At 45.9% G+C, this 24,108-nt stretch overlaps 2 protein-coding genes across 6 annotated transcripts; both read right to left on the bottom strand.

Annotated features, from left to right (window-relative positions):
* Positions 1-539: 539 nt before the first annotated feature.
* Positions 540-16,256, bottom strand: yrk (Yes-related kinase). Of its 4 annotated transcripts, XM_054745300.2 has the most exons (14): positions 16,039-16,256; positions 8,552-8,629; positions 8,015-8,251; positions 7,806-7,905; positions 5,892-5,990; positions 5,620-5,723; positions 5,388-5,537; positions 4,674-4,838; positions 4,170-4,325; positions 3,631-3,810; positions 3,353-3,429; positions 3,126-3,279; positions 2,906-3,037; positions 542-1,409 (listed from the first exon to the last, which is right to left on the bottom strand). In XM_054745300.2, exons 3-14 carry the CDS (start codon positions 8,226-8,228, stop codon positions 1,201-1,203), a joined length of 1,740 nt encoding a protein of 579 aa, XP_054601275.1. In that variant the 5' UTR covers positions 8,229-8,251; positions 8,552-8,629; positions 16,039-16,256; the 3' UTR covers positions 542-1,200. The 4 variants fall into 4 exon arrangements, with proteins under 4 accessions (XP_054601274.1, XP_015829364.1, XP_015829362.1 ...); XM_054745299.2 differs by lacking the exon at positions 4,170-4,325 and having other exon boundaries at positions 540-1,409; XM_015973878.3 differs by lacking the exon at positions 4,674-4,838 and having other exon boundaries at positions 540-1,409.
* A 630-nt stretch (positions 16,257-16,886) lies between these two features.
* sesn2 (sestrin 2) lies at positions 16,887-23,307 on the bottom strand. Of its 2 annotated transcripts, none has more exons than XM_015973873.3 (11): positions 22,743-23,307; positions 20,821-20,886; positions 19,957-20,145; positions 19,542-19,724; positions 18,666-18,884; positions 18,457-18,586; positions 18,268-18,383; positions 18,106-18,189; positions 17,717-17,823; positions 17,472-17,616; positions 16,887-17,279 (listed from the first exon to the last, which is right to left on the bottom strand). In XM_015973873.3, the coding sequence occupies exons 1-11, from the start codon at positions 23,088-23,090 to the stop codon at positions 17,193-17,195; spliced, it is 1,674 nt and encodes a 557-aa protein (XP_015829359.3). In that variant the 5' UTR covers positions 23,091-23,307; the 3' UTR covers positions 16,887-17,192. The 2 variants fall into 2 exon arrangements, with proteins under 2 accessions (XP_015829359.3, XP_015829360.1); XM_015973874.3 differs by lacking the exon at positions 22,743-23,307 and adding an exon at positions 22,309-22,438.
* Positions 23,308-24,108: the final 801 nt, after the last annotated feature.

Genomic DNA, 24,108 nt, shown 5'->3' with positions numbered 1-24,108 from the left:
AACTGGGAATTTCGTCACCTTCATCAACACAAAACCTGCTCATCCTTTGAGTTCGGAACATTTCTGTTATAACACTCTTTTTCCATTTGTCTGAAAACGATCTGGTGCTGGATTGAAAAAGGCTGATAAATCAGCCAAAGCCCAAAAAAGAAGCTCAGAAATATTAGAATTTGAATATTTTCCAAACGTGGACCTCAAGGGCCACCGCCCAGCATGTTTTAGTAGTTTTTCTGCTCCAACACACCTGGTTTCAGGTGAATGAGGCTTCTGCAGAGCTTGATGAGCTGAACAGGTGACTCAACTATTGAATCAGGCGTGTTGGAGCAGGGAAACAACTAAAACATACAGGACAGTGGCCCTTTTGTTATATTAACAGTTGTTGCAGCTGTCAGTTATTTACCTGCCAGGTAAAAAAGTTCATTCTTATGAGGTTAGACTCAAACAGCCAAAATATAAAACCATTCTGTAAAAGATCCTAAATAAATAAAATCTGGTTTTGTAACATTTGTGAGATTTCAACCAAAAGGACAACACCTGGATGTTTACCAGATATAAGATTTATTGATGAACAGGAATATCGGAGTTAAATTACAACAACGAGAGAGACAACGAATACATAAAACACCCGACGGAGCACATCTTCACGACTTGCATGGACTTTTTTTCTAAGGCACGTGTTGTTTCCACAGAACAGACAGGCAGACGCTGCGCCGGCCCTTCTTTACGTCCAATCTTTGAGATGAAAACAGAAATATGTTCGGTTACTGCGAAAGAGTGAATTTTCCCAAACACGTGTGAGCGTGGGGGGACCCGCGACGCTCGCCGACGGCGATGGGAAGGTGCGAAACCTGTTGATCCAACAGTCGAGCTGCTGAAAAACAAACGTTCTCCTCGCAGAACGAGAAATCAAAGAGGGTCTGAACGAAATATGGCAGCTGAACAGATCATGTACCCACCGGACTTCCCCCACCCCAACACAACCATCTACATTTTCCTGTTGTCATGGTTACAGAGTAAAGCAACATCTCTGCGAGGCCTGACCAGCAACGCTCCAGCTCCTCCTCAACACGGGTAACTGATTTGTTCTGAGCTGCATCGGCTGGCAGGAAAGGGAATTCATTGATATGCATCTTCATATGTAGCCAGTATGGGATTAAATACACCTGGACACGCCTGCTACACGCGTCCGTCCAGACGCGGTCACAGGTTTTCTCCGGGCTGGTACTGCGGCTCTGTGGCCGTGAAGTAATCCTCCAGGAAGGACTGCAGGTACTCAAAGGTGTGTCTCTCATCGGGTTCCCGCCTCCAGCACTGCACCATCAGCTCGTGGAGCGAGGCCGGGCAGCCGGAGGCGCAGGGCATCCGGTAGCCCCGCTCCACCTGCTCCAGCACTTCACGGTTGTTCATGCCTAAAGGGAAAACAGGGGGAGGGAGAGAGGCTGATGCAGGAGGAGATCAACATCACATTTCAAACAAGACGCCTTCAAACAGGAGAAAACCTGCTTCTAAACTTGCAAAATGATGAAAAAATCTGCAAAGATGCCGAGGAAATGAAAAATGAAGTTCTGTGCATTATTTATTTATATGATAAGGAACAGTCCCTCTGCTGCCATCCGGCTAATTGTACTGAATTCAGTACGAGATCTGTTCTTGATCAGTTCCAATAGATTCATGATGTTTGATTACAAGACAACGGTAACAGGTTAAATATAACTGCAGGTGGTTCAAAATGTAAAACAGCCTCGTTTTTTTTTTTTATTATTTATGGATCTACCGGACTGTCAGCTTCTTTCTGAGAAGCGTTTTGATTTATAAAAATGTTTTAGATGGACATACGACATGTTCTCTGAAGTTATAATAGTTCTATAATCTTTGCAAAACATGCTTATGAGGTTCTTCACACAAATCCTTCTCACACGAAGTGATCAGCTTTATTCGTGACAGTTTCAGTACCTTCCAGAATGAGCCGTTTCAGGGCTCTGTCAGGCTGGCCATGCCCACCCATCCCCGCCCATGTCACTTTAAGCTGAGAAGCTCCAGTATGCAGGAGGGGCTCCGAGTAGAGCTGCTTGTCCAGCAGCATCTCTCTCTTACACGAGAGAGGTACTTCTAAGCTAATTTCCCTGTTTGTGACATCACAAATGGGGACTTTTTAAAAAATGGCTTGTTTGGCACATGATTCCTAAAACCAAACACTGACAGAAAATGAATGACTGCATTTTTTCATGTTTAGAGTGTTTATAGAGGCAGTAGAGGCCAGCGGGGCAGCACAAAGGCGGGTATTGCCCAACATCTGTTTGAAGCTGCACCTTTTAGTGCAAATAAGTAATGCAACATGAGGTTATCTTAGTTTCAGTTGGCTTGTGTTAGTTTGTTGTTAGCGCTAGCTATAGCAGGCTGCAGTGGGGTTGTTCACGACAGTTGTGATTCCACTTTCAGCCAGTAGGGCAGGGGAGCAGGAAACTAGAGACGACCTGCTCACAGGAATCAGGCGGTGGAAGACTCAAAACACCAGCAGCAGAGAGTGTCGGCATGGACGAGGTCAAAGGTCACAAAATACGATGTTTTCCTTTCATTTTTACATAAAGCTTTAGAATGTAGAAAGAGACACAAAATTTAAACAAAAACATTTTGGTTTTTGGCTTTTTTTTTCAAGTGTAGAAATGTTTCGGTTACATTTTTGCGGCAGGAATAGTGCAATTTATCTCACTAAAAACGTGTAAACTCAGGAAACTGAATGCTAATTTACACGGGGGGATTAAGAAACGTTTTCCCCTCCCTCCTCATTCAGGTGCTTCTGTGCCGAGGTCTCCAACAGAGCTCCGTAACGAGGTTCAGTGGGCGTGAAACGCCTAAATAAAAGTGCAAGAACCTGCGTGGAACAGGAGGCGGTGCGGTCTAATACCTGGGTAGGGCACGCGTCCCTTAGTGATGAGTTCGGTCAGCAGGATCCCAAAGCTCCACACGTCTGACTTGATGGTGAAGCGTCCGTAAAGAGCAGCTTCTGGGGCCGTCCACTTGATGGGGAACTTTGCTCCTGCAACCATGGAAACAGTGAAAAACACACAATCACATCATTTAAGCGGGGACCAAAAACAACCCGGAGATGCACCATCTACCGCTACCTTGTCTGGCCGTGTACTCGTTGTCCTCGATGAGCCGAGCCAGGCCAAAGTCGGCGATCTTGCACACCAGGTTGTCCCCGACGAGGATGTTGGCCGCTCGCAGGTCACGGTGGATGTAGTTCATGCGCTCGATGTACGCCATCCCCGCCGCGATCTGAACACCCAGAGCAACACGAGTTTCAGCTCTGCAGCGGGAGCGGACGCCGATGTCATCATCATAAACTCACCTGGGCTGCCATGTCCACCAGCTGGGGAAGCTTCAGGTTATGTCCCTCTCCATCCTTCAAGAAGTCCAGCAAGCTTCCTGAAAATGTCACGTGACGCTATGGTTACTTCTGTTTTCAGCTGAGTGGAGCTTCAGAAGCTTTCAGCTGGTGCATTTCCCGCTTTTAGGGAGGAAAAGTCTCACTTCACTTCGGAAGTCAGAAAAGTTTCCACCCACTGCGACCGCAGCGGCTCAAATCTTCCACACGTCAGCGAGGTGACGGGTTACTCAGCGGCGTACCTTGGCTCATGAACTCGGTGATGATGTAGATGGGCTCCTCAGACACGACGGCGTAGAGCTGCACCAGCTTGTCGTGCCGGAGTCTCTTCATGATCTGAGCCTCCTCCAGGAAGGCCTCGGGGGACATGGTTCCTGGCTTCAGAGTCTTCACCGCCACCTTGGTGGTGCCGTTCCACATGCCTGGCATACAGACGAGCTGATGTTAGCACGCACACACACACACACGCACCAAGTGCCTCGCTATGCTAGCATGCATCATACTGACAGTTATTATGTGCAAAAACACACGTGCATGCAGTTGTGATTTAGTGAGAGCATGCATGATGGGGGGGGGGGGGGGATGATGGGAGGGTTTCTGAAAAGCTGCACCTGAGTCACATGGACAGGCACGGCTCAGAAAGTTTCTGACAACTGACAGAAATTAATCGCAGGTGGATCACGGGGCTGTCACCTGCTGGGACAAAAATACCGAGCTCCATCAACAGTCTTCGCCGCGGGACAGCTGTCCCTCTGCAAGAAGGGTTAGTTAGTCGCCTCACCCATCCACACGTCCCCGAAGCAGCCCTGTCCCAGCTTCCTTTGCATGGACAGCGTTTCCCTCGACACCTCCCAGGCGTCCCGCCCCAGACCCAGCGTGAGGGGGGTGGAGTTGGGGCAGGGCTTGGTCAGGTAATAGCACAACCCATCGTTAGATCCTGAGAGGAGAAACGGGCGGGAGGAAGAGGAAGGAAAAGTGGGAGAAGGGTGGGAAGATGGTGGAGAGATGGAGGGAGGGGGGGGGGTGATAGAAGAGTGATGTGAGCTCATGCACATGCAACCACGGGGGACAAGGAGAAACCGCGCAGCACACCTGGATGTGAAACGCTGACTCAGCTTTTTATCTCCATTTTTTTTATTTGGTCTCAGAAATTAAACCTCAGCTTATTTCCTGTTTGTTTGGAAGATTTTCTCATGATTAAATATAAAAACTCAAACCCGCTAGTCAGGCATGCTGCTCATACTGTCCTCCCCCTCCCCCTCCAACAGACCCCCACCAGCCCTACCCATCCAGACTTCTCCAAACTGGCCGTTTCCCAGTTTCTTAATCAGCTGGAGAGACTCGCGGGGAATCTCCCACATATCCTTGGTCTTCACCGATAAGTCGGCCAGCTTAGGCATACCTCGCTTACAGCTGCCAATCAAACTGCAGCAAAGTCCGGCTGCTCTCTCTGAGAGACGGAGACAAAGCAGGAAAAAGAGGGCACAAGGAAGCAGAGCGAGCACACAAAGAGACAACGGGACAAGCTGTTTAGATGCAAAAACAACCACAAGTCAAGCAAACATGTAATTAGATTACTAATGTATTTTTCCGTTTGCAGGTTCGGCCACTAGGAGGCAGAGTAACACCGACAGGCAGCAGAGGAAATGCAACATGTTGTCTCACAACCTGTGAAACAAGCTGATAATAATTAGCAAAACGTATCAAAGACAACAGAAAATTCTGTGTTTTGTGCTTCTAATCAAGATGGAGGATCTTTTTCCTCCTTTTTACAGACATTTTTCTGGTTTTAGAACTAATTTAAGGCCCGATTTTTCAAACTAAAGTTGCTATACAGAGAGCCAAGAGCAAACAGAGGAAAGGAAGTAGGATGTTGCACATAAAGTGAACCTAATTTGCACAGAACCTAATTTATTCACTGACCGAGTTGCAAAAATGATCCAGACAGACAGAAATGAGGAAGTGGAAGGGGGAGGAGCTTGGCAGAAAGGTGTGCTACCTGTGTAGTGATCCACCAGCTGCTGAACAGTGTCGAACTGGGACCTGGTGGTGATGTAATAACCACCGTTGTCCAGTTTACGGATCTTATAATGCTTGACGTGATCTCCCTTGTTGTCGTCCCAGTCGCGGATGGAGAGAGAGTAGGCGCCTGTAAGACGGGGGATGGGGGGGATGGACTCGTTAGTCTTCCAGAGGCAGAGGGGGAGTATTTAAAGGCGTTCTCTCCTCACCCTTGGTGGTCTCGCTCTCTCGTATGAGGAAAGTTCCTCTCGGGTTCCCCGGAGCCAACAGCTGTCTCTCTGCATCCTTCCTCCCCATCTTCCCAAAATACCACCTGTCGTCAAGGAAACAACACTCAGGTGGCAGCAGCAGCAGCAGCACTTGACCTCTGACTTCGCACTACATCGCAATCACTGAGGGAATCTTAAAGCATGCACTTAAACTGTCAATCCACACATGAATGTGAGTGTGTGTGTGTGTGTTTGTGTGTGTGTGCACTCACTCCTCGGCCTGTATAGAGTCAACAGGAGCTACGTAGTTGGAGGGGATGTAACCCGTGTGGCCGGTGTCCAAAGAGCGAGCTTCCCACCAGTCGCCTTCGCTAAAAGCATTAAAAACACGACACCATTTTTTGTCTAAATAAAGATTTTGGACAAAAAGTTCAGGAAGTCATCGCAACACAAAGGTCTAACTTTGCCGACATGTTGCACAACTCCTCTCCGTGGGTTGTCTTTCAGTGGAAAATCAATAACAGATCATCTTTCTGTTGTCGCTGTAATAATACCGTACTGTAGGTGTTATCTTTGTTTACAGGGTTAGGGTCTTCTGAAGTCAACAGGATGCAAGATGGCGGCCACGGCAAACGTAACAAAGGCTAAACTTCTGGTTATTTTACAGAAATTAAGCTAAAAATTTTGAGTCAGAATAGCAGGGCTATGCCTGATTCATGCTTCTCCATCAGCTCCGCAAGGGACAGACACGCACGGATTGACAGAAGCGTTTTGCCCTCATACGTCTCCGTCTCCTGGGGAGTGTTGCAAAGCAATTCCCCGCCAGGACACCAGAGGGCGGAGCGCTGTTCTGTGGTATCCTGTCATGTATCGGTCCAAGATAGTGTTTATATTGTGTTTTTTTGCATATAAGAGACTTTTTAACACAGACAAATTTGTCTCTCATCCTCCTCCACCTCTTCATGCGCTCGCCACCTCTAAACCCACGTTTCCTGTCATTTCCGTCCACAAATAAAACGCTTGCTGTGCATCTTGTCACTCCTCCAGTCACGGGGAAATTAAACGTTCATATTTTAGAGTTTTTTCGCGAAGTATTCTTCAAGCTTCTCTGTCGCTAGTTCTACTCGGCTCTCTTTATGTTTTTGAGGGCGCAATGGCGGCGGTGTAGACAACAGCGGCGTCCTGACCAATCACAAGCTTGCGTTGCCCGTCTCGACTGACGGATGTTTAGAAAAGAGAGCTCGACTCCGTCCGTCCTTGCGGAGCTCTCCGGCAGGCCCGCAAGGATGATGCGTGTCTCCGCACTGACGCAGACGGAGAAGCACGAATCAGGCCTTAGTCACTAAATAAACTGAGCACTAGCAGAATTCAAAAAGCAAAATAAAATTTCCTTATTTGTTTAAGACATTAAGAGTTGGAAGAAAAATTATTAAATTTAATATTAAATTTAACAATATGAGTTATAATATTATTAAGGAAACTATTAAGTAAGGTGATAAGGTTCAACTTTAATTCAAGCATTCAGGGGCGGTCCTAGGGGGCATCCAGGATGGGCCAGTGATACCCAGTTTGGACCCCCCTGTGGCCCCCCTTGCTAAGGACTGAGCCTAGGCTTTACATTTTTGAGCATTAAAGCAGTTATAGCAACAAATGAGATGATAACATTTTATCATGCCTCTTAAAGTTTTAACACAGATTAGCTCCAAATATATTGTTCAATTTTTTTTATTGTAATAAATAAGTATAAAGTGATTCTCTTGCATTTGTCTAAAAAACCCTACGCCAGTTACCCATTTCGGGCTGAAAGCAACCACTGGACCATTCATTTCTCTGCTCAGTGAGATCAGGGAAGGAGAAACAGCCGGCTGCTACCACTTCAACTTTAGGACAAACTACCGGAGTCCCAAAAAGAGAAACACCAATTGACGTTGCAGACAACTAAAGATGTTTGGACCTCGAAAACTGCGACTGGTGTTTAGCGCTCTCTTGTTTCCTCTGGCAGAATTGAGCTAAACTTTGGTGCTGCAGTAGCCGAGTCATTACCAGCACCTGCTTCGTGCACTAACAAATTACAGTTTCGCAATTGGACCAAGTTAGCCCAAATTTCAGCAATTTTCAACATGAGGAGGTCTTTAGTTTGTGAACGTAGCCCCATCAAACATGGCTCCAAACCCATGGCCACTCACGTGTTGTTGATGATTTGGAATTTCTCTCCTTTCTGGAAGGTGAGATCATCTTCGGTACGAGCGTCGTAATCGTACAAAGCTATGAAGAGGGTGACCGCAACTGCAAAAAAATCAGATTACAGATAGGTGTTATTCTACAAGTAGGACGAGAAAGCGTTTGTTCTCTGTTCTGAGAGCGCTGTAGCCTGCACACGCACCCACCCACCCACCTGATCGACTGTGTGTGTTGGTGTTGGTGAAGGAGGTGTTGAAGCTGGGCTTGTTGAAGTCTGGGATGGCCTGAGTGGGGTCGGGACAGTAGCGGCCCTGAGCCGAGGCCCCCAAGGACCCTCCATCTGCGTTGGTCAGGTCGTTAACATCTATCGTTGCTGATGGTGCTGCTATCGACTTGGCAGACTTCTGCTTGCAACAGGTACACCCCATAATAACCTGCACAAAGACCACGTCTGCAGAAGCAAGCATGCAGATTTGATCTCATGCACCATGGAAAAGATAAGTCACAGCCTGAATAATCAAATGACTAACATCAATGACATCATAAAGGTGTCAAATTAAGAGCTGCTAAGTTGATCTATTTTCAGTTCAAATCTTTCATTTAACCTTCAGATCAAAGCTGGCGGAAAGTGAAAGGAACTTCCGTTACAGACAGAGGTCCAAATAACCATGGAGAGAGAGAGAGAGGTCGCAAACTTTAAATTTAAACTTCCCTTAAAGGAGGAGGAAGGAGAAGTTCACTTTTTCCTCACCCGATGTCTTCCTCTGTCAGATCATCTGTCAATCACCATCGCCACCGAAAGAGAGAAGGAGGAGCTGAGTGACAGCGGCTGGAATGAGAGAGAAAAAGGGGATGAGGGGTGGAGGAAGGAGATCGGGGCTGGGGACGGAGGCCTGAGAGAGACGAACCGTGGAAAAAAAGAGATGTGGGGAGGCAGAGGAGTTAGAAAAGAGATAGACAGCCCGAGATAGGGACAGACGGAGAGAAGTGTGAGGTTAGCCACTTCCCCTTTTGCTCTGCTGTGTGTATTCATACACACTCCGGTCAACAGCTGTGTGTGTGCATGAATGTGTGTGTGTGTGTGTGTGTGTGTGTGTGTGTGTGTGTGTGTGTGTGTGTGTGTGTGTGTGTGTGTGTGTGTGTGTGTGTGTGTGTGTGTGTGTGTGTGTGTGTGTGTGTGTGTTGAAATGTAAATGTCATCATTAGAGAGGGGGTAACTGACACAAAGTGACTGTCGATGACTGCATGTAGAGATCATTGTGTCAACGTGAACTCAGTGTGAAAACCTGACTTCCACTTTTCTGAAAGCCACATTTTGTTCAAGCAGAAAACAGCCGAGTCCAGAATGAGGGGGAAATAACGTCCAGAGAAAACAGGTTTAAGAACAGGAGGCACCTAGAGCTGATGAATTTTGATAAACTCAGATTCTTTTTAAAACACCAGAAGAGTTTATTTGGTGCTCTAAAACAAAAACTTTGCTCGTTGGTTTAAATTCCCTTCTTGGTTATTAATATGTACTTTGTGCATTTATTAGGCTTAGTCCATTAGCATAGCATTAAATCTGCAACCTTGATCATGAGGAATTCACAAAGCTAAAGGATAGCAGCTAGCCGGTACAAAGCTAGTTGTAATTTCTAATTTACAAAACTAGCTTTTCCAGAAACATTTTGATATATAAAGGTGCATTTAGAGTGCTGAACAATTTAGCATTAATAAAACTATTTCAAAACTATACTCATTATAGAAAAACAATCAATTGTGGCACTTAGCCACTTAGCACAGCGCAACGTCTAGAAAAGCAGCTAACAGCAAACAGCTAGCTTTGCTTAATTCATTTGTTTAATGCATTTTAAATTTTTAAATTCTGTTAAATTTTTAATTACAAAATCATTGTAAGAATTGTGTTACTGTAGCCATTTAGCTTAGCAAATAGACCGGAAAATAAAAGCTAACAACTAGCAGCTAGCCTTGCTTGGTCTAATAGTGGCAATATTGGTTTAATGCTTTTTTGTTTTTACTTACCGGTAGTTTTAAGAGTTTATTCAGAGCACTGACCAGAATTAAAGCAAGAAAAGTAGTAAATAATTAAATTTAATCAAAAGATTTCCATGAGGATTCTATTGCATTGGCCAAAAATGTTAATACGATTAGTTTAATTTCCTTTTAATTGATAGCTGTCTAAAAGAAAATTTGTTTAGCTGTGCTTTCATTAAAAATGTTAATATAATGCTGGTGGTTTAGTATGTAGTGATTTTATAAAGGTATCATTTTTTTAGAAGGTTGTTTCGCAAAACAAGTTTCCAGCGGTACTTAAAGAGCAAGTCTAACCCCAAGATTCCACTACCTCCGCTCCGACCCCGCCTTCCGCAGCCGCTCGCTTCCGAACTCAAATTTTACTGGTACCCGCTCTACAACAGCTCCGCTCCTGTGCGGAGACCTGAGGTGCGCAAACAGGCATGCGCAGAATTTTCGAGATCTTGTGATACAGTCCGAGCAATAAACGCGGAAGTTAGATCCAAACACCCGTTGTGTGGGAGAAGCATCGAAATGAACTGTTTAATCTGCCCATCGTTTGTGTTGAGAGATCAGCAGTGTTTGGATCAACAAAGTGTGACTACTTTGATAGTGGAAACTGTATTTATGGCTTACTTTTGTGCATTTAAAGTTCAGCCACCATTGATAGTTGTTAAAAGTTGTTAAACCTGTGCATATGAAACAAAAACGCTTTTTGTTTATGGATTTATTGTGAAATAACGGAAGTTGTGCTTGCTCCCTTTCCTGTTGGGCGGTTGTGATTTCTGTCCATTGACTGCGGAGGTGCTCCGGCGTCCGGCAAAAATAGAATCGATCCTATTTTTGCCGGATGGCGGAACGGCGGGCGGCGCACTGCGCTGCACGGCCGCAGTAGTGGAACAGCTCTGATGGACTACAACGGGACCGATTTTGCTGCGGAGTTCGTGCCGGAGCGGAGCGGAGGTAGTGGAATTTTGGGGTAACCCCACTCCCACTTCATATTTGAAAAATGCAACAAATGCTGTTGCCTGGCAGACCGAGAGGGCGGAGCTGCTAACAAATACGCACACACAGGCTCACAACAGCATTGTGACATCATAATGTACCAGTTTACATCATAGCATACCTCTTAGCCAACAGCGGTGGCAGATTTAAATTAAAATACAGTGCAGAGTTTTTACCTGACAACGGCACAACACTGCCAGTTTTAGGCAGAATATTTAAATTTGAACTAAGATGCACTCAAGTGCCAAATTATTGACGACACGTGTCTGCAACACGATTAGACACTCGTTTATTTAGTTTATCTGCAAAAAAAAGTTTATTTGGGGGTGACTTGCTCTTTAAACCTTTGATATGTGATGTATTTGACTGATATAAGGAACAGGACACTTCCTGTAAATTCACAATTCTACTTTTTTATTATTATGAAAATGAGCTGTTTTCAGCATAGCTGTGGGTAAATGAGAACGTGTTTCAAAGGGCATTTCCTGCCTTGGGTAATGATCACCAGTCTACTTTGTCAAAACAAACACACACACACACACACACACACAAAACCACACCTGCTGAAGACACACGATTCATAAACTCTTTTGAAGCTGATGTTTTTGATAATTTGTTGATTATCTTTGGCTGAAAAGCAGGAAAAGATGCTAGAAGAAGCCAGTAAACCCAATGCCAACACAGAGCTAGGTGTAATGTGGTGTTGGGACTCTAACCTGCAACCTTTCTGGCTATCTAACCTACAGGTCATTTAATAATGAATGCAGGGGAATGTAGGGTTGTTTACTATAAACAAATGAAAATTACAGAATTTAATTTTATCAATGCAAAAACCTAAAATTCTTCTCAAGGTGTCGCTCACACCCCTCCAAAATGTGCACCAGCTTTTATTTATATATGGGATGCACAAGCGTGCACGCCCCTTCACTATCAGGCAGGCCATCGTGAGAGTTACAGGAAGTCAGCTCTGTTAGCGTTTCCTGTCCACCCCTCTGATGGCTCCCCCCTTAATCCTGGAAACTGAAGCCAAAATCCATCACACGCCCAACGCAGCTGCAGAGCTGCATGCACCCCCATACAGCTCTGCAGCAAACACCTCCTCCATCCATCGTTCCAAGCAGGAAGGAGAAGTGGTGGAGGGCGTATTGGAGGCTCCTTCCCTCCAACCCAACCTTCTCTCTGCCCTCTCTCAACTCTTCTTCTGTTTTCTGCTGCTCTGAGAGTGAAAGATGACCATAAACAGGAGGGATACAATAAACACACACACACACACACACACACACACACACACACACACACACACACACACACACACACACACACACACACACAGGAAGTGTTTTCAGCCATATCAGTCATTGTTCTCCGTTAAGTTCCTGTTAACCAGATACTCCTGCTCTCACCTCCTCTTCCTCTCCGAGCTGTAAAAGCTGCAGCTATAATCCAGATTATCAGAGGCACATTTATAGAGTTTTTTTAAACTTTAGAGCTTTAACATTGCTCTCAGTGATTGTTGAGTTGGAAACTTGACCAATTTCATATTTGACACCACTCTGCAGACCAAAAACCACATTAGATAGTTTTGTGGAGTGGGCAGGTGTTCTATAGGGGGAGCTCTTTACCTGCTTGACGGTTATTAGCTTTTATGCTAGCAGTTAGCTTGTTTCGTTTGCCAATTGTCAATAAAAAGCACAAGAAGAAGAAAAAGGTTGTTTTTGCTGAGAGCAATCTCTTTGGAGTTGAAGCAAAGAGCTAAAAGCAGAGTGAACATCAGCACAGCCTACGCTAGCTTGACGGGGGCTAAAGGGGGCTACAAAATCATGAACTGATGGTGACCTGGCTTTGTTGCTACGGGACTTGTAAGTAACAATATTTTTTGTCCAACAGTAGGGATCTTTTTACTTTGTGGTTTATTTTAGTATTAGTTGGCTCTTGATAGTATTAGCTTGTTAGCGCTAGCTACTCAATGTTACTTTAAATGATAAATGACCCGCACTTGTATAGCTCCTCTCAGAGTAAGGACTCCAAGGCGCTTTACACTACAGTGTATCATTCATCCATTCACACACACATTCACACACTGATGGTGATGAGCTACGATGTAGCCACAGCTGCCCTGGGGCGCACTGACAGAGGCGAGGCTGCCGAGCACAGGCGCCACCGGTCCCTCCGACCACCATCAGCAGGCAAGGTGGGTTAAGTGTCTTGCCCAAGGACACAACAGCAGAATTCTCTGTCCGGAGCCGGGATCGAACCTGCAACCTTCCGATTACTGGACAACCCGCTCAACCTGTTCAGCAGCTGCTGCCCAAATCAAATAAATGAAATAAAATAAAACTCCACAGAATTTTTTTTAAATAAAAACAGAGGTGAACATACATCTGCACATGTTTTCGTCAGTTCGGTTGTGTGTGTGTGTGTGTGTGCGGGGGGGGGGGGGGGGGGGTCGGTCAAAAGAAAGCACAACTTGCTGAGTTCCTTCTGGTTACTAAATTTTTTTATCAGAAGATAAATATTCAGCTGTTTAGATCCATCATTTGATCTAAAACTACCCGTGCAGATTTCAGATTACTCATCTGGCCTCTTGACTGCAGCAGCAGAATAACGTTTTTATTTTTTTTATTTTTAATGCAACGACACACGAACACAAAGAAATCATTAGAATAGCCTGTCGCTGCTTCCTCTGCTGAGGAGAAGTGAGATGCTGCTGACTGATAATTCTATTTTGTCTGCAACAAAGAAGGGTTTTTATTTCTGTCACAGCAAAATTACTCACAGCTTTGACATTTCTCGTACCCGTTTGGTGGTTTCAACACAGTTTCAGAATTCAACACCTCGCCACCAGAGACGAGCTCTCTGGGTAAAGGTGGCCGTGCTGCTCAGCGTGGTCAGCGCCGCAAACTAGGTCAGACTAAAATGGATGTAGACCTCTAAGGCAGATTAGCATGTTTCCCAGAACATCAACGAGGGAATAAATAATCCCATCAATAAACTGAAGTTAGTTAAAAAAGGTCATTTTTAGGAAACTGGAATTACCGAACCTTCAGACTTCCTTAGTCTATTTTGTTAATTAAATCCAGTAAATGCAAATATAAACAATACATCTACAGTATTTTTTAAATTCTTGCAAATAATGTGACATTTTAACACTTTTATCTTATTTCTAATGATTTTTTACCAAAATTTGGACATTTTAGACAATTTTTTTTCCAAAAAGGTGCTCTAAAGTTTATTGTTTTAAATCCATCCACACCAAGACGACCGAGAGCAAAGAATAAAACTTCTAACATTTATGTTTTCCTAAAGTCTGGCCCCTGGCATCTAAACCCTTTAGATTATTGTGGAATTGTTGCAGGCGAAGTCCAATCCCAAAGTTTTCCTCATCTGAAAAAGTTTCCAGCCAGAAACTTTCCTCTGATTGGTCCAGATTATTTCATTTCATCTCATCAGACCAGATTATGTCAAGAAAGGGGAAATGATTAAAACTCCTCCTGGCTCTTGGGTGTGAGTGTGTATGATTGTTTGTCCTGTGTGTCTCGGTGTTGCCCTGTGATGGACTGGCTCTCTGTCCAGGGTGTACCCCGCCTGATTGCCCGTTGACCGCTGGAGATAGGCACCAGTCGTCTCCCACCCCCCGTCCCAACGTGGACAAAGCGGGTTCAGACAATGGATGGATTAATGGATGGATGGATCACTATTTGGCACCCCTGTTGCAGAGGAAGGTGTGTCTCCTGCAGGAGTTCTGCAGAACCTCCTGCAGCCGCTCCACGGCCCCGGGTACCGCTCTGTTTGTTCAGTCTGAACAATTACAGGAAGCAAATAATTTCTGACCTAAAAACCAGCGGCGTTCCAATAAAATCACAATAACATCAGCCCCCATCGCCGTCGTCACACTCGCAAACATCCAGAACCAAACGACACACCCTTTCCTGTCCAAGGAGCTGCTGATAAGCTGCTCCCAGGGGGGAAAACCAGCTCCCACAGACACATAATCTCTGACTTTAGTCCCTTTATTTTCTCCATTTTAATGACGATTCAGATTACAACACCTTACAGATCCCTTCCCCTCCTTTTACCTCCTCTTTTCCACCTTTCTCTCCTGCCTTTGCTCCATGAGCAGGAAACTCAACAGGATGCAGAATGAGAGTGGGGCGGGAATGATAGGACAATGGGAAGCAAGCTGTCACTGAACCCTCTCACACACTCAAGAGGAGGTACACACTCCATCAGAGGGGAGCTCGAAGGGAACAGTGGAAAACACGGGGATGTCCTGTTAGATGATGTCATCATATCCTCTAGCTGCAGATGGACTGTTGCTAAGGACACAAGAAGCAAGTTTTATTCCCAAAGTCTGACCCTGTCTTGGGAAATAAAGCCTATTTCTGTTTCCTCCAACTGAGCCTGGAGGTGCAGGGCTTTACCCTGGGTGAGTGTCCAACTGGTAACGTCCCAGTTTCTAACCTTCTCCCAGAAGAAACCACCTCCTTGTCCCTTCCTGCTGAGCCCGAGGCCAAAGACAGGAACTGACCTCGAAAAGAAACAGGAAGTGATGGAGCTCAGCCTCGGATGGACCAATCGTGATTTTCTCCTTCTGATTTTCTACATCGCTGCCAATTTTAAACTTAAATTTATCCAAAAAAACAAGAAAAGAACCCGCCTCAGAGCTGAATCAGTGGCTTCAAGCTACAGAAACAGCTCGGATGAACGGGAATGTTGAGGAAAGAAGGCAGTCCAGCCTTTTCCTCAAGGTGGTTTCCTGTAGGCGTGGAGCCAGATGAATCACATTACAGCACAAAACACCAGTAGAAAAAACTAATTTACATCAGAAAAGTTAATAAAATATCAAAAAGTATTCATGACATTAGAATAAAACATCTTCTATGAAGGAAGTGGTGTCAAAAGTCTGGAAAATGTCCACATTTTTGACATTTTAACCATTTCTAAACAACATCCTCTCTGGTTCATTGTGAAGAGTGGAAGTTCTGATAATCAGCAGTCATCAGCTTCTAAACTACAGCAGAACTTCCCTTTTATTATTAAAAAAAAGACCTTACACACAAAAAAACACACGAACTCCTTCAAAATAAAGCTTTGATAAAGTATTTTACACACCCCGGAGTGATTTTAAATCACTTAATTAGATTTTTTTTGGTTCATACGCAAAAGAAACTCCACAGAAGGTTGTTTGTCACATTTAAAGCCTGAGAAAGGCGCCGTTACCTTTTCAGCCACAACACCTGGGTGTTCGGCCTTCTTGATTTAAGGTCGTATCTGGAGTTGCTGCGGTAGCTGGAGACGGGGGGATCCTGCCGGTGTCCGGTGACCACGGAGAAGAGTCGCGCGCTGCCAAGCCGCCGAAGTGAAGGAAGAGACGAGTGCGCGTGCCCTTCCGTACGCGCCTCACGCGCACACCGAGGGCCAGCCCTGAGGAAGGCGCGCTGTAGAGAACAGCCTCTTTAAATTATTTACAATAAAAAATTAAACATCGCATTGGTGACGTCACAATTGATCTATCCAACCCGGAAAAAGTTTATCGAACCGGATTTAGCATCAGATAAGCGACAAATGCACATCAGCGCTTAAGTTTTGTGATAAAAATCTTTGTCTTCTAAAACTAAATCGTGTTAATAAATGAACACAACAAACCCCCTGAAACCGACGCTCACCGGTGCTGCTGACTGAAACCGGGTGCTCGCAGCAGCTGGGCTCCGGGTGGGTGCGCCCGTGCACGCGCGCTACTGGGTGGTGTGAACGACAGGAAGGAGACACAGAAAAGTGTGATATCCGCGAGCAGCAGCAAAAGCAGAACGTAGGCTTCTAAAAATGGCTGGAAAACTTCTCACTTCGCTCTGCCTCTCCTTTTTATATCATGTAAAGTTTGAATATTTAAAGTTGTGAGGGGAAAATGTTGCCGCTATAATAAAATAACTGTTGAGTCCACAGAAAGCAGGTTGTTTTAATGTGATCTCTGCTGCCATCTTGTGGCCTTATCATGCAACTACACCCATAAAATCTACAGTTTTAACCCGAGTTCGTGTCTGAAAGAAAAAAAAACACAAAACAGCTCATTTATTGATAAAGTTACTTTATTTCATATAAAAATACAAGTTTTTTTTTCAAACTCAGCATTTTAACTGCAGACAAAGAACTGAAGCTTAATGCTTTGGTGAAAACAAACACAACTTTTCTTAAAATCGTTTTCTGACGTCAGACGAGACTAAGTGTAGATATGATGTGTGCAAGATATCCAGGGAGGGCAGATCCAGTCAGAACTTGGTGCAAAGTAGGTTTTTAGATGCATCCACGTTTGCAAAGCAGCATGAAGGTATTAACACTGACTCATACGATAAGCACGATGAGCGTGTGAGACGCCGTCATCTCATGTAGTAGGTGATGGCTCGTAGGGTGTAGAGGAGCGCCGCCTGCAGCCGAGCCTCCATCACTATTAGGTTAGCGTGAACCTGCAGAGAGAAAAGACACGTGGATACCTTTAGGTGGCCAGGTGAAACATTTTCTACTCCCTTCTCTGGTGACATTTGAGAGGGAGGAGGAAAAAGAAAGGACTTTTCAAAATGTCAAATGATTCAGTCGCTGTAGAGGAGGAATGTCAAGCGATTCGTGACAGCAGAGGTCACGCTGGGACAGGCTCACACCTTTTCAGAGTGTCTGAAGTGCCTCCAGAAGGCGTGGTAAATGCGCGCCGTGGTCTGCTCGGGGTGGCAGGCCATGGTTTTGACAAACACCTTCAGCGAGCGCTCCAGCAGCACGTTCACGCCGCCGTAGTCGTAGTCGTCGTAGCTGCAAGCGTGCAGGGCGACGGTTTATTAAAAAAAACAGAAAGAAAGAAAACTGCGGCGTCGGCTTGATTCTGAAGATCAGGCGAGAGCTGAGGACTCACCGGATGCCGTAGAGGCAGTGGATGTAGTTCCACAGCGCTTTTCTCAGAGTGCACGTGTCCACGTCCTCGTGCATGGCCATCCTGTGGTACGTCAAGCCGCTCACGACCTGCAACGTTGCATCAGAGTTCAGGTTTTTCTGCTGAATGCAGAAGAAACTACAGGTGCAGCATTCAATTACAGAGAATGCTGCAGCAACCAAAAAAGAACTGAAGTACTCGTATTACTACTAGTAGTCCTACTGCTGTGGTAATCACCAAAGAGGAAACGACTCCAGGAGTTGGTTTCAGGGCCTGAATCGTTATGACATCATCCTTGGATGATTTATTACTCTTCAAACAATTTAAGCGATTTTTGAGGACTTGGATTTGTTGCTGGAACGAGGTTTTACCTGGAACTTCTCATCCAGAAGCTGACCCATGTCTGGCAGCAGCCTGTTGACCAGAGAGAACCCGTGGTCCTCCCAGGAGTAGTCCTGCAGGCGACATCGTCACGCCGTTAGAACAAACCACCCAAAAGTAAAAGTGAGGACGAGCGGGAACCAACATCCGACCTGCGCTCGCATGATGTGCGGCGACTGCTCTCCTCGGGGGGCGAAGTCCTCGTATCTGAACTCCGGTTCCTCCACAAGACACAGCACCAGGCCGGGTGGAGCTCCTCGCACCAGCGCTGCACAAGCCCACAAACACGAGTCAGCAGAAATCAGGCGCAACTATGCAGAGCTCAGGTGTGTCCGCCGCACCTGTTGGTATGCTCTCGCTCCTCTCCCTCTCAAAACGAGTGACCATCTCCTCCTGCGTGCACTCCTGCTGCTGCTGCAGCTCCACCATCCTCTTCATCAGCAGCTCCACCTCCACTTCTCCGTCCACCAGCTGGAGGAAACCAAAAACAGCGATTTTATTAACGACTGGCCGTGTCAGGACCTCTGGCGGAACTGGTTCGACCGCTCGCCTCGGGCCTGCCGTCCTCGTGAGCCGGGCTGTGAGGGCTGCGGGGAAGGTGACCGGGCGACGAAGGCTGGAAGGTGTAACCTCCAACGTGGTCGGGCTCGGGGTTCAGGCCACACCCCCACACGAAGGAGCAGAGGGAGTGTGTGTGCGCCATCAGGATCACGGCATGGATCAGTTCTGCCAGGGACCAGCGGGGCTCGGCTCCAGGACTCACCAGCTCCTGCCGGGCAGAGGGTTCGGGGGTTTAGCGATGAAATATGAGATGTTTATAGTGAAACTAAGAATAAAGATGCAGAAAAATGTGTAAAAAGTGCATCAGTTACACTAAAACATGCAAAAATGTGGTTTTCCCGCCTCATCACATTAAAAAACTGATAAACTCTCAGAACAATATGGATTTGAGCAAAAATTAACATAAAAAAATGTGTCTGAAGTGCTAAAAATAGACGTATTTGTTTAGTAAAAATCACCACCTAGACGCAGAGCTGCTGACAGTAAACACAAACTTTGTTCCCTCAACAAATTCACGTTTAAAGACGCGCTTTAGAAAGGCTGATCTTAGACCAGCTGCTGAAGGTGTTCAAGGTTTTCTTCTGCAGGAATATCCGTGCCGAGAAGATCGACCCACTACAGTGGAGCGGGTCGAAATCCCCCGATCCGTGCATGACACGCTCCGGAATGATGCAAACGGCTGAAACCAACACGGGCGACTCCCAACAGGAAGCAGCGAATGAGTCAGAGCGGCTGTGAGCTCAGAGACGAGTTCAAAAATAAATCGTTTCACGATTATTTGACAGAGTGTGAGCGAGAGAGTGAGAGCGAGCGCGGAATTGGAAGCAGGCTGCGAGTGGGCGAGCGAGCGGGCGGTGCGTCTGACCTGGATGTGCTGCTGTGTAATGAGCCAGGGTCTGTGCGCCAGCAGCTTGTTGAGTGTTTGCAGGCTGCGGAGCTTGGTGGGGGCGTGCCGGAGGCTGCAGAGCCAGCCCTCCTCTCCTCCGGCCTCCAGGAAGCCGGCGCTGTGCTGATGGACCAGGTAGGCACAGTGGTGGCGAGCTGCAGCCTGGAAAAGTGCTCAGAGGTTACGGCTGAGAACAACAACAGCAACGAGTGCAACATTTTAAAATAATCAGAAATGTGAGGATTGTTCACTTTCAGGGCAGAAAGACCAAAAACACACCCGCTCGCTGGCGTGTGAACAAGCTAACAGCTACAGGAGAAGCACTGGTTTTGCTTTAGGGTTCATTTGTTTAACCAGATGAGTGGATGGATGGTGGGATCGGGACTCATCTCACCAGGATAGCGATGTAATGTCTCCAGTGACAAGGCAAGGGCCCGTCCAGCTCCAGCAGCGCGTGCTGGGTCCTCTGGTAGCAGCTGAGGTAGGCCGGGTGGAGCGCCATGACCATGGTGAGGTGGTCCACGCGACCCAGAGAGAGGAACGACTCAATCAGGATGTCCTGGTTCGGCCCGTCGATCAGCAACTGGGGAGGGAAATGGGAATGAGCGGATTCTTCTCCTTCTTACAAGAACATGAACTAACTGCAGTTTCATGCATGATCTGGAAAGAAATCACCCCAGTGGAACCCGTTGGACAGGATGAAGCAGGCTGAAAGATCTCAAAAAGCAGCACAGCGTGACTCGTTCGGAACTAAATCAAGACTAAATCCCAGGACAACCTCTACAGCCCTCGATTAAGGTCAGCTCACGGTTCAGCAATATGAAGCCGATCAAACACACAAACACCGGTCTCGCATTTACTAAAAATGAAATTAAAAAAACATCTTGATACCAACATTTCTGGTAAATGTTGTTTGGACGGACTAGAAAAACGCAGAATCTTCTGGAAAGGTGCATGTTCTGTTCCGTCTGTAACCAAAACACCATAGCAAAGGTCAGGCACGGTGGTGGTAGTGTGATGGCCTGGGGCTGCTCTGCTGCTTCAGGACCACCTGTTTGTTGTAACTTATGGAACACCCCGAAGGAAAAAGTTTCACCTTTGACGTTAAAACAGGCTGTTCCGGCTTTTAAAACCTCCAACGTGGCAGAATTAAAACTGTTCTGCAAAGAAGCAATGTGGGGGCTCTACCGGGACACCCAGAGGAAGGAACACATGAGGTAAAGTTCACGTTTTTACATCAAGCACAGCGGGTATGTACCTCTTTAGCTGGAATAAAAGCACTCGGACCAGAAGCCAAGGCTCGAGGTACATTAATCCCTTCTTCCTGCAGATGAAAGAACAGAAAGAAAGCTTAATAAAATATTTATTCTGATGAGAATAAAATAACACCCACAACAGGTCAGCCCAAACACTTTGCAAACGTGGTCTTCAAATAGCCTGTTGCACTTGGCCAGCAGCCTAAAACCAACATAAACTGAGGTCACCTTCATCACATAAACCCTCAACCAGCAGAAGAACCTCCTAGGTGACAGATCATCTGCTGCTGTGGCCCCCAGACTCTGGACCTCTCTCCCCCTGAAGCTTGGTTTATGCTTGACGCGTTCACTTTCCGCTTGGTGATGCGGCTCGCGGACGGAACGCGCTTCACAACTCGCAGCGTTTATGGTTCGTGCGGCTTGTCTCTGCGGTGAGCCAACATTCTCCCAAACTGTAGGGGGCAGCACGGAGCTCTACGGCATGCACCCAACACTACACCATAGTAGAAGTAGAAATTACTGTTTACAACATGGCATTCCAGCATTTTTAACAGCGTTCTCGTCTTTTCCGACAGTGCGAGCTATTTCTCTCCAAGAATTATTAACAACATGTTGATCACGGTGATCTCTGAGAGCTGAATCATACAAATGTCTGTATTTACAAACCTCTGCCATACTAGTTCTTGCCGGTCCGCCATGTTTTTCCGCGTCCGACCGTCCGCGTGGTTAGAAATTTTCCGAGGTGCGCGTTGCGGAAATTCTGGGCCGTGCGGAGGCGCGGTGGAGGGGCGTGGTTGTTAAAATGACGCAACTTTTCCGCGCGGACGCGTCAAGCATAAACCAACCTTGAGCCTGAGATCAGTGGACTCAGTGGTCTCCTTTAAAAAACAGCTGAAGACTCACTTGTTCAAGCTGGCTTTTGTATGACCTTCTTCACCTCTCTCTCTTTATTCTGCTCTCCCCACCTATTCCACCTTCCTCAGGATCCACTGATTTCCCTCTTTCCTATTCACTCTCTCTCTTTCTTTGCATTTTGTTTATTTTTTATCACAATTGTCTATTTTTTGCTAATTTTAAATATATTTTTAACCATTTTCTTAATTCTTTTTTATATTTTTACATGTTTCGTTTTTGTGAAGCGCCTCGTGATTTTTATCTTTAGAGGCGCTTTAGAAATGATATTTTCTACTTCTTCTATGTTTTGGGAACTTAGAAATAAATGAAGTTTTCCAGACAGCTGAACATTATGGCACCCATTCACAAACCTTTGACGATTGTTTAAAATCTGGATTATTCTTTGACTGGAGGAAAATAAAAATAAAAAACAAGCATTTACAAGCTAAGTTAAACAATTTTCTTTTTATGTTTATTTTTATAGTACAATCCACGTTAACTGGACCAGGAGGGTTCTGGTTCTGACCGGGGCAGCTGAAACAGGAGAGCTGTTTCATAAGGCCCCGAAAAAGGCGCAAACCGAGCGTCAGACTCACCGACATCAGCGCAACCAAAAGAGATCCACTTAAAAATCAAACTTCTGGTCAAAGGTGAACCGCGTCCCGCACGTAGGCGCTCAGTGGGCTTCTGGAAGCTTCAAGGCTCGGGGAGGGGGTGTGTCTGGAGGGGGCGTGTCCCCGGTTAGACACACCGAAGCACGGTGTTGCATCACCTACCTGGCTCCTAGGTCTGATGAAACACCCAGCAACCTGGTGGTAATCTGATAACTTATGATCAGCTGGATGGTTACCATGGCTACCTATCGATCATTTTTCTGCTCGGGGAATTTCAAAATAAAACATCAGCTGCACGTTCTTCTTGATCGATCTGTAACACCACTCGCAGCAGCAAGAATTACAAATCCTATAAGTAGAAAATAATGATTCTCACTATTTAAATGGAGCAGAGAATTGGCTTTTGTTAACATTACCTGTGCGGTCCGGAGAAGCTCAGTCGCCTTCATCCGGACTTCCTTCAGCGGACACAGGCTGGACAGCCGGAGCAGATGCAGGAGGACCTCTTTGCTCAGCTGTGCCGAGCCGGGCCGGTCCAATCCTAAACACACCAGAACCTTCTGGCTCAGCTCCTCCAGAGCCGTGGTCCGCTCATCTTTGTCCCTGCTGCACAGCCGAGCTAAGCTCTTCGCGGTGGGGGCAGCATTGCATTCCGAGTCGGACCGGCTCCGACCCGAACGCCCAGCACCTGAGTCCCACACCGGTGCCGAGTTTCCCTTTCTGTTAGTCTGACAGGTAAAGCCTGGAACAGGAGGACTGGCCATGGTGTTCTGGTTCTCCTGGTACACCTGGGCTGTTGAGTCGTACCGGTCGTTCTCCAGCTAGAGTTAGCTAAATTTAAAGGTAACAGCTGCAGGTAGCTTGACTCAAACATTAGTTGGGTTACCTGTGAAATGCTTAGTTAGTCGTGGTTTTCTCAGTTCGGTGCACTACGTTGAAGAAATGTGCTGAAAACAGCCCGTCTTCATCTGGTCGACCGCAGCTAGCTTCTCTCAGGTAGTTAGCTAAACTAGCATAGCTGCTGTTAGCAGGTGCGAATTTTAACTAACTCGTGTGTTTAAAAACGCGTAGTTTTGTTAAAATAACGAACATTTAAACACACTCTGATCTACATTTCTTTAAGAATTAAGCAGTAGGAGGCACCGCTGATGTTTTCGACGCTGCTTCGGCTCTGACGTTGGACCTACGTCATGACGCCTCCCAGACGTGAAGTGTCCACGATAAACTGGCAACGTTATCCGCTTAAACTGTCAACAACCAAAGTTCATCTTTTTCTTTCCCAATAAAATGAGCACTGACTGATTTAATTAATGCCTTACATTGTTCACAAAAAAGTAAAAAAAAAAAAAAACAATTTGCACATTTTATTTAGAAAATTTAAGGTTTATTTGACCAGTTTCCTGTCAATATTTTCTGTGACATTTATGTAGTTTCATTTCTATTTTTTGCACAATTTTCTGATCGTTGGTATTTTGTAACTGAGGTTATTTCATCTCACATCAGGAATGAAGTATTCTGTTTTTCTAGTTTACCAAAATCAATGATAATCTTTATCTATTTGAGGTCATTTTTATCTGTGTTCTTTAGCCTCCTCTTTTGTCTTATCATCGTGTATGTTTCTACTTCATTTTTGTTGCTATTCTTTCTACTCTTTTCTTTTTGGCATCCTTAAGGTTACATGAATTTGACCTTTGTGAAGGGCTGAGCTTGTTTGTTGTGATAATTCTCTAAAAACCCTGAGGTTGTAAAGGTAATCCCAGAGGATCATGACCGAGTTCTGGT

The sequence above is a fragment of the Nothobranchius furzeri genome, chromosome 19 (assembly GCF_043380555.1).
Source record: "Nothobranchius furzeri strain GRZ-AD chromosome 19, NfurGRZ-RIMD1, whole genome shotgun sequence".
In the NCBI taxonomy this organism is placed as follows: domain Eukaryota; kingdom Metazoa; phylum Chordata; class Actinopteri; order Cyprinodontiformes; family Nothobranchiidae; genus Nothobranchius; species Nothobranchius furzeri.
The sequence above is the reverse complement of the archived record's forward strand: the minus strand, read 5'-3'. Positions and strand labels throughout refer to the sequence as shown.

Coding starts and splice junctions, on each gene's coding strand:
- yrk (XM_054745300.2), bottom strand. CDS start 8,228: ATGGGGTGTACCTGTTGCAAGCAGAAGTCTGCCAAGTCGATAGCAGCA. Junction 4,839..5,387: donor GCTGGTGGATCACTACACAG/GTAGCACACCTT, acceptor TCCGTCTCTCAG/AGAGAGCAGCCGGACTTTGC. Junction 4,326..4,673: donor GTTTGGAGAAGTCTGGATGG/GTAGGGCTGGTG, acceptor TTCTCCTCTCAG/GATCTAACGATGGGTTGTGC.
- sesn2 (XM_015973873.3), bottom strand. CDS start 23,090: ATGGCCAGTCCTCCTGTTCCAGGCTTTACCTGTCAGACTAACAGAAAG. Junction 20,146..20,820: donor CTTTTATTCCAGCTAAAGAG/GTACATACCCGC, acceptor TTCCCTCCCCAG/TTGCTGATCGACGGGCCGAA. Junction 19,725..19,956: donor GACATTACATCGCTATCCTG/GTGAGATGAGTC, acceptor GCACTTTTCCAG/GCTGCAGCTCGCCACCACTG.